This window comes from Pelobates fuscus, chromosome 3 (genome assembly GCF_036172605.1).
Source record: "Pelobates fuscus isolate aPelFus1 chromosome 3, aPelFus1.pri, whole genome shotgun sequence".
NCBI classification, from domain to species: domain Eukaryota; kingdom Metazoa; phylum Chordata; class Amphibia; order Anura; family Pelobatidae; genus Pelobates; species Pelobates fuscus.
Window position 1 is genome coordinate 395,858,743 of NC_086319.1, and position 13,638 is coordinate 395,872,380.

General features: G+C 43.6%; 1 protein-coding gene across 1 annotated transcript in view; it reads right to left on the reverse strand.

Annotated features, from left to right (window-relative positions):
* LOC134601890 (uncharacterized) overlaps window positions 1-13,638 on the reverse strand; it is a 296,175-nt gene that overhangs the window by 212,006 nt on the left and 70,531 nt on the right. Inside the window, exon 3 of the mRNA XM_063446394.1 lies at window positions 11,213-11,551. Within this exon, the coding sequence (XP_063302464.1) occupies window positions 11,213-11,551 (339 nt within the window). The remainder of the gene's footprint in view (window positions 1-11,212; window positions 11,552-13,638) is intronic.

Below are 13,638 nucleotides of genomic sequence, written 5' to 3' on the forward strand. Positions count from 1 at the left end.
ACACTTGCAGACAACCAACTGCTATTCAATCTATTACAGTCAATTTTTTTTTTTTTTTTAATGTACACTACTGTTACACCAGATATGAGTTGCACTGGTGTTATACTTACATAGTTACATAGTTAGATATCTGAAAAGAGACTTGCGTCCATCAAGTTCAGCCTTCCTCACACCTGTTTTTTGCTGTTGATCCAAAAGAGAAAAAAAAAAAAAAAAACCAGTTTGAAGCACAATTTTGCAACAAGCTAGGACAAAAAATTCCTTATTGACCCCAGAATGGCAGTCAGATTTATCCTTGAATCAAGCAGTTATTACCCTACATTGAAAGATTATATCCTTGAATATTCTGTCTTTGCAAGTATGCATCTAGTAGCTGTTTGAACATCTGTATGGACTCTGATAAAACCACTTCTTCAGGCAGAGAATTCCACATCCTGATTGTTCTTACAGTAAAAAAACCTTTCCTTTGCCTTAGACGAAATCTTCTTTCTTCCAGTCTAAACGCATGGCCTCGTGTCCTATGTAAAGTCCGGTTTGTGAATAGATTTCCACACAATGGTTTGTATTGGCCCCGAATATATTTGTATAATGTTATCATATCCCCTCTCAGGCGACGTTTTTCTAAACTAAATAGGTTTAAATTTGTTAACCTTTCTTCATAGCTGATATGTTCCATTCCTTTTATTAATTTTGTAGCCCGCCTCTGCACTTTTTCTAGTGCCATGATATCCTTCTTTAGAACAGGTGCCCAAAATTGCACAGCATATTCAATATGTGGTCTTACCAGTGATTTATAGAGAGGCAAAATGATATTCTCGTCCCGAGAATGAATGCCCTTTTTCATGCATGACAATACCTTACTGGCCTTGGCCACTGCTGATTGACATTGCACATTGTTGCATAGTTTGTTGTCTATAACAATTCCCAAGTCCTTTTCGTGTGTTGTTATCCCTAATTCGCTTCCATTAAGGGTATACGTTGCTTGTGTATTCTTTACGCCGAAGTGCATAACTTTGCATTTTTCAACATTAAATTTCATCTGCCATTTGAGTGCCCAGTCCTCCAGTCTATCTAAATCCTTCTGCAGCAAAGTAATATCTTGCTCACATTGTATTATTTTACAAAGTTTTGTGTCATCTGCAAACACTGAAACATGACTTTCAATGCTGTCTTCAAGATCATTTATAAAAATGTTAAATAGAAGGGGTCCCAGAACAGACCCCTGAGGGACACCACTTGCCACCTCTGTCCAGCTTGAAAATTTACCATTAACGACAACTCTTTGTATTCTGTTTTTAAGCCAATGTTCTACCCAAGAACAAGCATTTTCATCGAGACCGATTTCCTTGAGTTTGAACACTAATCTTTTGTGTGGAACTGTATCAAATGCCTTGGCAAAATCCAAATAGATCACATCCACTGCAACACCCTGATCTATACTTCTACTTACTTCTTCGTAGAACGCAATCAAGTTAGTTTGACATGACCTGTGCTTCATAAAACCGTGCTGATTTTTGCTGATAACCATATTCTTCTCAAGGAATTCTTGAATATTATCCCTTAATAACCTTTCAAATATTTTACCAGCCACAGAAGTTAAGCTCACAGGTCTATAATTTCCAGGCAAGGATTTTGAACCCTTTTTGAATATAGGAACCACATCTGCCTTCCTCCAATCCTCCGGAACACTTCCTGAAAGAAAAGAATCTTGAAAGATTAAAAACAGAGGTTCACTTATTTCTACACTTAGTTCCTTAAGTACACGTGGATGGATACCGTCAGGCCCTGGAGCTTTGTTTATATTAACTTTCTTTAGTTGCTGCAGCACATTGTCTTGAGTTAACCAATTACAATTATTCTGCAAGTTTTTAGTAGCAATCATTTGCACATCTATTGCCATGGGTTCTTCTTTAATATATACGGAGGAGAAATAGTTATTTAGAATTCCTGCCTTTTCTTGGTCTTCATTAACTAACACCCCCGTTTCAGTTTTAAGTGTACCTATACTTTCATTTTTGGGTTTTTTGGAATTTATGTACTTAAAAAATGCTTTGGGGTTGGTTTTGCTCTCTTTAGCTATCATTTTTTCATTTTGAAGTTTAGAAAGTTTAATTGCCTTTTTGCACGCATTATTTGCTTTCTTATATCTTTTATAAGATGCATCTGATTTGTCTGATTTAAATGCTTTAAATGCCCTTTTCTTATTTTTAATCTCTTGGCAGGCCCTGAAACGCACACTAGTGAAGGAAACTGACTGCTATTATGTTACAGTCCAAAAAGTTGTTTTTTTTGTTAAATGCAAGCTATTGTGACACCAGATATGAGTGGTGGCACTGGGCAAGTGGGCACAGTATATGCTGTGAGCCTGACACACACGCTGGCAGACATCTAACTGCTATTCAATCTATTACAGTCAAGAATTTTTTTTTTTTAAATGTACACTACTGTTACACCAGATATGAGTTGCACTGGTATGACACTGTGCCCTGGCAGGCCCTGAAATGCACACTCGTGAAGGAAACTGACTGCTATTATATTACAGTCAAAAAAGTTTTTTTTTTTTTTTTTTTTTAAATGCAAGCTATTGGGACACCAGATATGAGTGAGTGGTGTCACTGGGCAGGCCCTGAAACGCACACTTGTTAAGGAAACTCACTGCTATTATATTACAGTCCAAAAAGGTTTTTTTTGTTAAATGCAAGCTATTGTGACACCAGTGAGTGAGTGGTGGCACTGGGCAAGTGGGCACAGTATACGCTGCGAGCCTGACACACACGCTGGCAGACAACTAACTGCTATTCAATCTATTACAGTCAAAAAAAATTTTTTTTTAAATGTACACTACTGTTACACAAGATATGAGTTGTACTGGTGTGACACTGTGCCCTGGCAGACCCTGAAGCACACACTAGTGAAAGAAACTGACTGCTATTATATTACAGTCAAAAAAGTTTTGTTTTTGTTAAATGCAAGCTATTGGGACACCAGTGAGTGAGTGGTGGCACTGGGCAAGTGGGCACAGTATACGCTGTGAGCCTGACACACACGCTGGCAGACAACTAACTGCTATTCAATCTATTACAGTCAAAATTGTATTTTTATTTTTAAATGTACACTACTGTTACACCAGATATGAGTTGCACTAGTGTGACACTGTGCCCTGGCAAGCCCTGAAACGCACACTAGTGAAGGAAACTGACTGCTATTATATTACAGTCCTAAAAGTTTTTTTTTTTTAAATGCAAGCTATTGTGACACCAGATATGAGTGGTGGCACTGGGCAAGTGGGCACAGTATACGCTGTGAGCCTGACACACACGCTGGCAGACAACTAACTGCTATTCAATCTATTACAGTCAAAATTGTATTTTTTTTTAAAAAATTTACACTACTGTTACACCAGATATGAGTTGCACTGGTGTGACACTGTGCCCTGGCAAGCCCTGAAACGCACACTAGTGAAGGAAACTGACTGCTATTATATTACAGTCCAAAAAGTTTTTTTTTTTTTAATTGCAAGCTATTGTGACACCAGATATGAGTGGTGGCACTGGGCAAGTGGGCACAGTATACGCTGCAAGCCTGACACACACGCTGGCAGACAACTAACTGTTATTCAATCTATTACAGTCAAAATGTTTTTGTTTTTTTTTAAATGTACACTACTGTTACACCAGATATGAGTTGCACTGGTGTGACACTGTGCCCTGGCAGACCCTGAAACGCACACCAGTGAAGGAAACTGACTGCTATTATATTACAGTCCAAAAAGTTTAGTTGTTTTTAAATGCAAGCTATTGTGACACAAGTGAGTGAGTGGTGGCACTGGGCAGACCCTGAAATGCACACTAGTGAAGGAAACTGACTGCTATTATATTACAGTCAAAAAAGTTTAGTTTTTTTTAAAATGCAATCTATTGGGACACCAGTGAGTGAGTGGTGGCACTGGGCGTGCCCTGAAACGCACACTAGTTAAGGAAACTGACTGCTATTATATTACAGTCAAAAAAGTTTTTTTGTTAAATGCAAGCTATTGTGACACCAGATATGAGTGGTGGCACTGGGCAAGTGGGCACAGTATACGCTGTGAGCCTGACACACATGCTAGCAGACAACTAATTGCTATTCAATCTATTACAGTCAAAATTGTATATTTTTTTTAAATGTACACTACTGTTACTCCAGATATGAGCTGCACTGGTGTGACACTGTGCCCTGGCAGGCCCTGAAACGCACACTAGTGAAGGAAACTGACTGCTATTATATTACAGTCCAAAAAGTTTTTTTGTTAAATGCAAGCTATTGTGACACCAGATATGAGTGGTGGCACTGGGCAAGTGGGCACAGTATACGCTGTGAGCCTGACACACACGCTGGCAGACAACTAACTGCTATTCAATCTATTACAGTCAAAATTGTATTTTTTTAAAAAAAATGTACACTACTGTTACACCAGATATGAGTTGCACTGATGAATCAGTCAGGAGCTATTAACATTTTAATTGATACGCTTTTATGAAGAAGTGGGTTTTTAACGATTTTTTGAAGGAGTGGAGACTGGGTGAGCATCTAACGGAGGAGGGAAGTGAATTCCACAGGAATGGTGTAGCCCTCGAGAAATCTTGAAGGCGAGCATCAGAAGTGGGAGTACGAACAGAATATAGATACCAATTCTTGATACCAATAATCTGCCCACACTCTCTCCTGATTAATTCCAAATATACGGAATCAGTGTAGTTTAGTATCAAATCATTTTATTTGCACGGCTTGCTAACATTGACAGTTGTTCTGCCTTCTATTTACAATCGTTATGCAATCTGTGTGACCGATATAGAGGGAATGTTAAATTAATTTGTGGTCGGTTAATATCGTGACCATGAAATACCTTGTGACTGGAAATGAGTTGGTGTGGTGTGCCGAAACCGACGTAGGGGTAGGCCTGTAAAAAGAGAGCCCCCGAAGGATTATATAAGAAAGAGGGTGAGGTGGGTGGGGTGAACAGCGTGCGTCTCGGCAAATGTAGGAAGGGGGAGTAGTGTTTTTATAGGAATGCTAACTCCTCCCACAAATACAGGCCTTTGGCCTTAAACTTGTGGTCGGTTAATATCGTGACCGTGAAATACCTTGTGGCTGGAATTGAGTCGATGTGGTGTGTCGAAACCGACGTAGGGTTAGGCCTGTAAAAAGAGGGCAAAAAGGAAATGCAAGAAAACACACTTATTAGCAACATAATTATCAAATAAGATTCGCTTGCCTTACCTCTTCTCCCATTGCGGAATGTCTCTGTATAAAATAGCTGACTTCCAGTGAACCTACTTTTCATGTGTACCGGCGTACTGCTACTGGATGTGGTACTTATTGTACTTATTCTGAACGGATGTTTTAAATAAGAGGCAGGGTCCCAACCTAATTGAATGCCTAGAGTATGAATGTAGAACCGAATTTAGAAGTAGTTAAGGGATAGTCTAGTAGAGCAAGTGTCTTAATTGTCTGGTTTAAATGTCGGCGTGACATGAGGTATTATCCGTACCTTCTTAAGTCTTCCTTGAGGAGACATGATTTGCCTGTCTGATTAGCTGTAAACGTGAAGTTTCTAGGACTCAGGGATCCTTGGAAGGTTAAATGCATGGAGTTTATGACCAGGTTTGTGTGGTGCAAATGCTGTCTAGTGAGTCTGATAATGCCCGGAATTCCCATCTATGGGTATATGTTATTTGTGGAGTGATGAACCAATTCCTTATACCTTGATATCCTTATTGGGTAAGCATTTAAGAAGAAGGGGTATGGTTTTAAAAGGCTGTCAGAGCGTGTTGTTGTATGTCTGATCGGTAGAGTTTGATAGTGTTGTATGAAAGTGGAAAAATTCAGCATATTAGACCATAGTTTGAACAGTATGCTTGTGGATGCTGTATTTCACTGAGAGCCCTCGAAAAACACCATGGCTTTATCGTATGTACTCTTAGTGATAGCGAATAAGGCTATAGGTGATAACTCGTTGCCGTGCGCCAATAGCCGGGTGACCGGATTAGAATGCTGAAATGCAGATTTTTTTTATGGGTCAGGTGTTCGGCAGTTGGGTGAGGTATGAAGAATTCTTAATTAACTATGGGGCAAAGTGTCCGTGTCAAATTGGTGTAGCCTAGGATGCATTCCCAATAGAGAAAGAACTGATGAGTGACAGACCTGGTAATAAGCGTAACAGTAAATTAATGAACTCCCCAGAGGGATAGTGTGTGTAACGGACCGTTTTGCTCAAAAGGGGATAAAAATCGTTTAGGCGATAATCCCCTTTTTCCTAGACCAGCAGCTACTGCAAGCACCAATCTCCCGAACTGCAAACTGTACGAATTCACTAACTCCCGAACTGGAAACACACAAACCCTGGAACCAGCCGAACAGGAAAAGCATACAATCCGCTTACACTCCTGGCAGTCAGCATACAATCCAATTCCCCCAAAAACGAGACGACACATCGGTTTGAGGGTCAAGCAGAATCTGATTTACTGAGGGCTACCTGCCCGGTATTTATGCAGGTCTCCCACCTGGTGGACACTCCCCTAAGGGACCAAATGGGAGACTAAAACAGCAGACAGACATGTCATATTGCCGAACGCCGGAGCAATCGGGACTTTGTATTTAGTGAAGGTTGTACCCAGATAGCTATGCCATGCAGCTTATTCGTGTAATAAAAGACTTTGGCTCTGTATCAATTGAACTGTGTGTGTTAGGTCTGAGCGCCATTCAGTAATAATATGCACTCAGACCTAAGCTATCTGGGGATGTGTTACATGTATATGTTTAATGTATCATTCGTGACATTGTGTATTTTATTGCATTTCCCTCTCCTGTTGTCACCTTGTGGGTAATGGCGATTTGCCTCTGTCCTGGGAGATAATTGAATTACTTCCCAGGACAGAGAGGCGGGAACGCAGTGTATCCTGTGAATGTTTTACCCCTTGTATGTCTGTCATTGATACATGTCTGTCCCTTGTCACAGTCTCCCAACTGGCCCATAGGGAAGTGTCCACCAGGTGGTAGACCTGCATAAATACTGGCCCTCAATAAATCAGAATCCTGTTTTACCCTCAATACGGAGCTTGGTCTCGTGATTGGGGGATTGCTACTGTGGAGTATTCTTTTGCCTGTTCCAGGAGAGAAGGTTTCCGTATGTATCCCGTTCGGTGGGTTCGAGTGTTTATGAGCTGCTATTCCCTTGTAAAGGTGAATCCCTTAATCGGTATTAACCCTCACTACACCGGGTTATACGATAACAGTGAGCACCTAGTGATAATGAGGAGTAGCCAGCAGTGAATCTCTGCAAGTGTATCAAATATTTCTGTGCTACTTCCTCCAAAGTGAGTCCGGTAGCAAAGCAATACTTCACACCGCACTTACTCCACCCTTGAACATTCTATATGGAGGAACGGATCATTAGCAACATGAAGGTGCTGGAGATATCTGCCTTGCTAATCCATGTGGTTTCACCCTTCCTTAATATCGCATGTATCTACTGTGATATAGTGTAGAGAGAATTAGGTGGATGATATGAGGGATGTTACGGTTGCCTCCAGGCTGGCTGGAAGTTGGACCGTAGAAAAGGATGCTCCTAGCACTCACCAAAGGACCATCAGCACCGTAGACACCATAACTACTGCGTAGCCACCATAAGTACTGCAGACTCCATGAACCACCGCTGCTGGGCAGGTATCTCGCCATCTGCTCTGCGCCCTGGACCTACGACCAGGCTCCAGGTTCCAGTAGGTGAACCTCTTCCTTCTGGAGAGCGAATCAGGATCAGGAACAAGAGCTCTTACAAGAGCTCAGTAGCAAAGGGAGCATGCAGAGCATAGCAATCCCTGAAGTGATTATAGCTGTTCCCTACAAACATGAGTCAAGGCTGCAAGTTAGAGGGACAAGTCATTCTGTTTATTGGCACCAAAAGAACCTTCTTTTATGCAGGATCCCCTTAGATAGGACCACCCACAGGGTGTTATAAAACAACCAATCATACACGTACATTACAGAAAACACTCCCAGCAATTACACACAAAATCCTCCCCTCTGCCTGTGATATAATTATGTTACACAATGGTTTAACATAATTATCACAGACAGTAAAAATACAGTTTTTGCACATACCTTGTTACTTTAAAACCATACATCCAATATCCATAAAAATGACATATTCAAACTCAGCATACTTAAAATACAAACATATCCAGACAATTCCCTCCAGTGGTTTAAAAGTTAGGTCGAAATTCTTTGTGGCCAACTGAAGCATGGCTTTCCAGCCCAAACCAGTTCCACAGAGTCCTCTATCCTGGAGATAATTGGCTTAACTGGGTGTGGTAAGCCAGCTATCTCCAGGTACAGAAAATACCTCCATTCACAACAACAGCAAAAATACACAAAAATACATAACTCCTATCATACTGAACAGAACCCTCACATTCAACCTATCCCCAGATGGCTTGGATCTGAGCGCTCAATATATCCAAACAGCGCTCAGATCCCACGAATACAGTCAAATCGCCATACACACTAGGTCCATAGTTATGGGGCAGAAGGCTGGCAATTAGGCTTCTCCATAACACAGGGAAGCAGGGCAATTTGTCAAATAAAATAACAGTTACAAATGGCAGTTTGTAACAAGGGAGTTAAGGCATAAGTTGAGGATGAATGAGGAGCAGACAGATCAATGGTGAGATGTTGTTTATTAGAGTATTGCTGGTGGTCTACAGTATACGGTACGTGCCTAGATGAGGAGATTGGGACATCTGAGGTGCCTACAGGGAATGACCCAAACCTAGTGTGGAACCTGTGTCTTATAATTATTCCACTAAGTGCGGGGACGGATGTGACATAAATAGAAGGTCAATTCTTATTTACCTCTGTATTCATGACGTTTGATACAGCTTATAGGGGCACATGATTTGGACGTGAGTCCCAAGGCATATGGCGCATACATGAAGTAATCTGTGGTCACTAGAACTACATATACCTGTGTTAAAATAACTACAAATTAGTGGGTGAGTACTCAAATAGTGAGGGGGGTGAAAGGTGATGCTGGGGGCCTACCCTGTGTGTTGGTGGGAGTAGGTGTGTGCAAACCCTACAGGAGGAGGGTCTATACGATTCGGATTGGTGTTCTCTAATTTAGACACTATAATCGATGGACTGAAGAGATGCCAAAATGGAGTTTTGATTTCCTAGTATGTCTGAGATTTGTCCTTGCCAGCTGGTACACAAACAAGAAATCTCAATGTTCGGTTTAGCGGTTGCTCTAGGGAGGGATGGTTCTTCTCCTCTGTTGCCTTCTTGGGACATACTGAAAAAGAATACCACAATAACAATGAACTGATTTGTAAAACAGTTAAGTTTATGTAGAACTGGCTGGCTAACTAGTGCCAAAGCGAAAAGCTATCTACCCCATGACAGGTGAGGCCCTACTAGTTAATAAGTGGCTTGTGAGAGGATCTACCTATGATTTGGGCGTGAGGTTCAAGCCACTAGCGTGGTGGCGGGATGTCGGCCTCTCGGTGACAGTAAAAGATCCAAAAATGTGTGGCCATGTCAGGTGAGGCCCTAACTATAAACCCGATAGGTGGGTGAATGCGAGGCTCTAACTATGATTTGGGCCAAGGGGCGAAAATCTCTGTGTTGAGATTGGGGAGGTGGCCTTGCGGGACCAGCTACGTTGTACAACTAAGGCCAGCTCCTGACCCTAGATAGACAGTTATCTGACGCTAGACGGGGGCTTGATGAGGGGGTAATGCAATGTATTTAGCACATCCAGCTGTGGTTGTGATAGGAACCTTGAGACTCCTATGTCAGAGAAAGAGAAAAAAGAAGGGAGGGAAAGGAGGAAGAAAGAAGAGGAAAGGAGCTGTGGTCGAGGGAGAGGAGAGAGAGAAAATGAAGTTTAGCATAGTGTAGTTCTAGGAGACATAGCCGATATGGGTGCTGAAGATTCCCGGGGCAGCTACTATATATCCCTGAAGGGAGATTTAGGAAGGCATCGTGCCATGAAAGCGTGGTAGTACCTGACGGAAAGAGGAGGGTGAAATGAGCAAGGTTTGTTAGAAACAGGACGATTGTTACAGATAGCGAGTTTGAATAAACGTATGACGAGTTGTCGAGTGGAGCCGTGGCCTGACGAGGAAATGCGGGAATCAAGCCACCGTACCCTAATACCCCATTGTGTGAATGCGTGGCCTTGTAGAGGCAGTTGATTGAAATGTGAACGAAAATGTATTTGGACCTGATAGAAACAGGAGACAATAATGAACCAGTAATTGTCTAATGGTAGAATGCCGTCCTGAAACCTGAAATTAAGGTGCAGTTTTAGAAAGGAAAGGATATCCTTAAGGTCACCTCTAAATACATAAACAGCCTCCTCTTAATTAGTGGTATTAGATTACGCCAATCATATAGATTTAGTAACTTAATCGGTTGTAGTTTAGCAGATGATAATAGGCAACATCCATATTAATTTGCAAAACTTATATGTGAATGTAATGGAGATTGTTCAATTACAAGATGTCAAACTGATCAGTCTGAATCATCCGACAACAATGTTTTAATGTATTGACGTGATTCATGTTAGATTCATGTTAGACTTAAAAGTAGGGGCATTCTTGTACAAAAGGAGGGAATTAAAACTCTGACGGATTTGATATCCAAAAAAAACCCATATCATATATATATATTGAGTAAAACATTTCCTGTGTAAATGAATATTGTAACGGGCATTCGACTGTTTAATGCGTTCTACTGTTTGTTCGTCTGAAAGAGAAAAAAACGTGCAACATGATTGAAAAATTGTTGAAACGGCAGAAATAGCCGAACGCGGCTATTTTGCCGATTACCTGTCGTTCGTTTGTTTGGTGGTTTGTTTGCACGAACGGAGGAGCGGGAGAATGGAGAGGATGCCGGGACCGGAAGAGTGGCGGTTGAGAACAGGAAGTTCAGCTGTCACGGAGAGGAGACCAGAGTGAATAGCGTGCGTCTCAGCAAAGGTAGGAAGGGGGAGAAGCGTTTTTATAGGAACGCTAACTCCTCCAACAAATACAGGCCTTTTGCCTTAAACATGTGGTTTCTATATTTTTTTCCAAAATCTCATGATAAATCAATAAACTTTGACTTCAGATTTTATTATCCGTGTTATTGCTTTTTTTTATTAAAACATGTACTATGACTATTGTTATTTTACCTTTAATCATCAGCTCTGTGCCATGTTTTGCACTGAATGTTGTCTCGTTGATTTTCACTGAACAGCAGTAAATCATCGCATCCTCCTTCTGTACATTTCTTATACGCAGGGAGACATCATTAGGGAAATCCACCACAGATAAATTAGAGTATCCCAGAGTGTCCTTAGGTGGGAATGTAAATGTCGTATCTACTATGCGGCCCTTCTCCCCCCTAGTCCAGATCACTTGTTGTAAATTCTTCTTTATAAATCCAGGTTGGTAATTAATATGACAGGGGATGGCGACATCGTCTCCTACGGAAGCAGGAAAAGCCTCCAACTGATCCACCCAGACCTGATCTAGAGAGAGAGGATAGTTAGATATATACAGCAAAGGAGCTATGAGTCTGTCCCTCCCCCTGCAGGGTGACACAGTGACACAGACAGAAGGAGCTACGAGTCTGTCCCTCCCCCTGCAGGGTGACACGGTGACACAGACAGAAGGAGATATGAGTCTGTCCCTCCCCCTGCAGGGTGACACAGTGACACAGACAGAAGGGGCTATGAGTCTGTCCCTCCCCCTGCAGGGTGACACAGTGACACAGACAGAAGGAGCTATGAGTCTGTCCCTCCCCTGCAGGGTGACACGGTGACACAGACTGAAGGAGCTATGAGTCTGTCCCTCCCCCTGCAGGGTGACACAGTGACACAGACAGAAGGAGCTATGAGTCTGTCCCTCCCCCTGCAGGGTGACACGGTGACACAGACAGAAGGAGCTATGAGTCTGTCCTTCCCCCTGCAGGGTGACACGGTGACACAGACAGAAGGGGCTATGAGTCTGTCCCTCCCCCTGCAGGGTGACTCTGTGACACAGACAGAAAGAGCTATGAGTCTGTCCCTCCCCCTGCAGGGTGACACAGTAAAACAGACAGAAGAAGCTATGAGTCTGTCCCTCCCCCTGCAGGGTGACTCTGTGACACAGACAGAAGGAGCTATGAGTCTGTTCCTCCCCCTGCAGGGTGACACAGTGACACAGACAGAAGGAGCTATGAGTCTGTCCCTCCCCCTGCAGGGTGACAAAGTGACACAGACAGAAGGAGCTATGAGTTTGTCCCTCCCCCTGCAGGGTGACACAGTAACATAGACAGAAGGAGCTATGAGTCTGTCCCTCCCCCTGCAGGGTGACACAGTAAAACAGACAGAAGAAGCTATGAGTCTGTCCCTCCTCCTACAGGGAGACACGGTGACACAGACAGAAGGAGCTATGAGTCTGTTCCTCCCCTGCAGGGTGGCACGGTGACACAGACTGAAGGAGCTATGAGTCTGTCCCTCCCCCTACAGGGTGACACAGTGACACAGACAGAAGGAGCTATGAGTCTGTCCCTCCCCCTGCAGGGTGACACGGTGACACAGACAGAAGGAGCTATGAGTCTGTCCTTCCCCCTGCAGGGTGACACGGTGACACAGACAGAAGGGGCTATGAGTCTGTCCCTCCCCCTGCAGGGTGACTCTGTGACACAGACAGAAAGAGCTAGGAGTCTGTCCCTCCCCCTGCAGTGACACAGACAGAAGAAGCTATGAGTCTGTCCCTCCTCCTGCAGGGATACACGGTGACACAGATAGAAGGAGCTATGAGTCTGTTCCTCCCCTGCAGGGTGGCACGGTGACACAGACTGAAGGAGCTATGAGTCTGTCCCTCCCCCTACAGGGTGACACAGTGACACAGACAGAAGGAGCTATGAGTCTGTCCCTCCCCCTGCAGGGTGACACGGTGACACAGACAGAAGGAGCTATGAGTCTGTCCTTCCCCCTGCAGGGTGACACGGTGACACAGACAGAAGGGGCTATGAGTCTGTCCCTCCCCCTGCAGGGTGACTCTGTGACACAGATAGAAGGAGCTATGAGTCTGTTCCTCCCCTGCAGGGTGGCACGGTGACACAGACTGAAGGAGCTATGAGTCTGTCCCTCCCCCTGCAGGGTGACACAGTGACACAGACAGAAGGAGCTATGAGTCTGTCCCTCCCCCTGCAGGGTGACACGGTGACACAGACAGAAGGAGCTATGAGTCTGTCCTTCCCCCTGCAGGGTGACACGGTGACACAGACAGAAGGGGCTATGAGTCTGTCCCTCCCCCTGCAGGGTGACTCTGTGACACAGACAGAAAGAGCTATGAGTCTGTCCCTCCCCCTGCAGGGTGACACAGTAAAACAGACAGAAGAAGCTATGAGTCTGTCCCTCCCCCTGCAGGGTGACTCTGTGACACAGACAGAAGGAGCTATGAGTCTGTTCCTCCCCCTGCAGGGTGACACAGTGACACAGACAGAAGGAGCTATGAGTCTGTCCCTCCCCCTGCAGGGTGACAAAGTGACACAGACAGAAGGAGCTATGAGTTTGTCCCTCCCCCTGCAGGGTGACACAGTAACATAGACAGAAGGAGCTATGAGTCT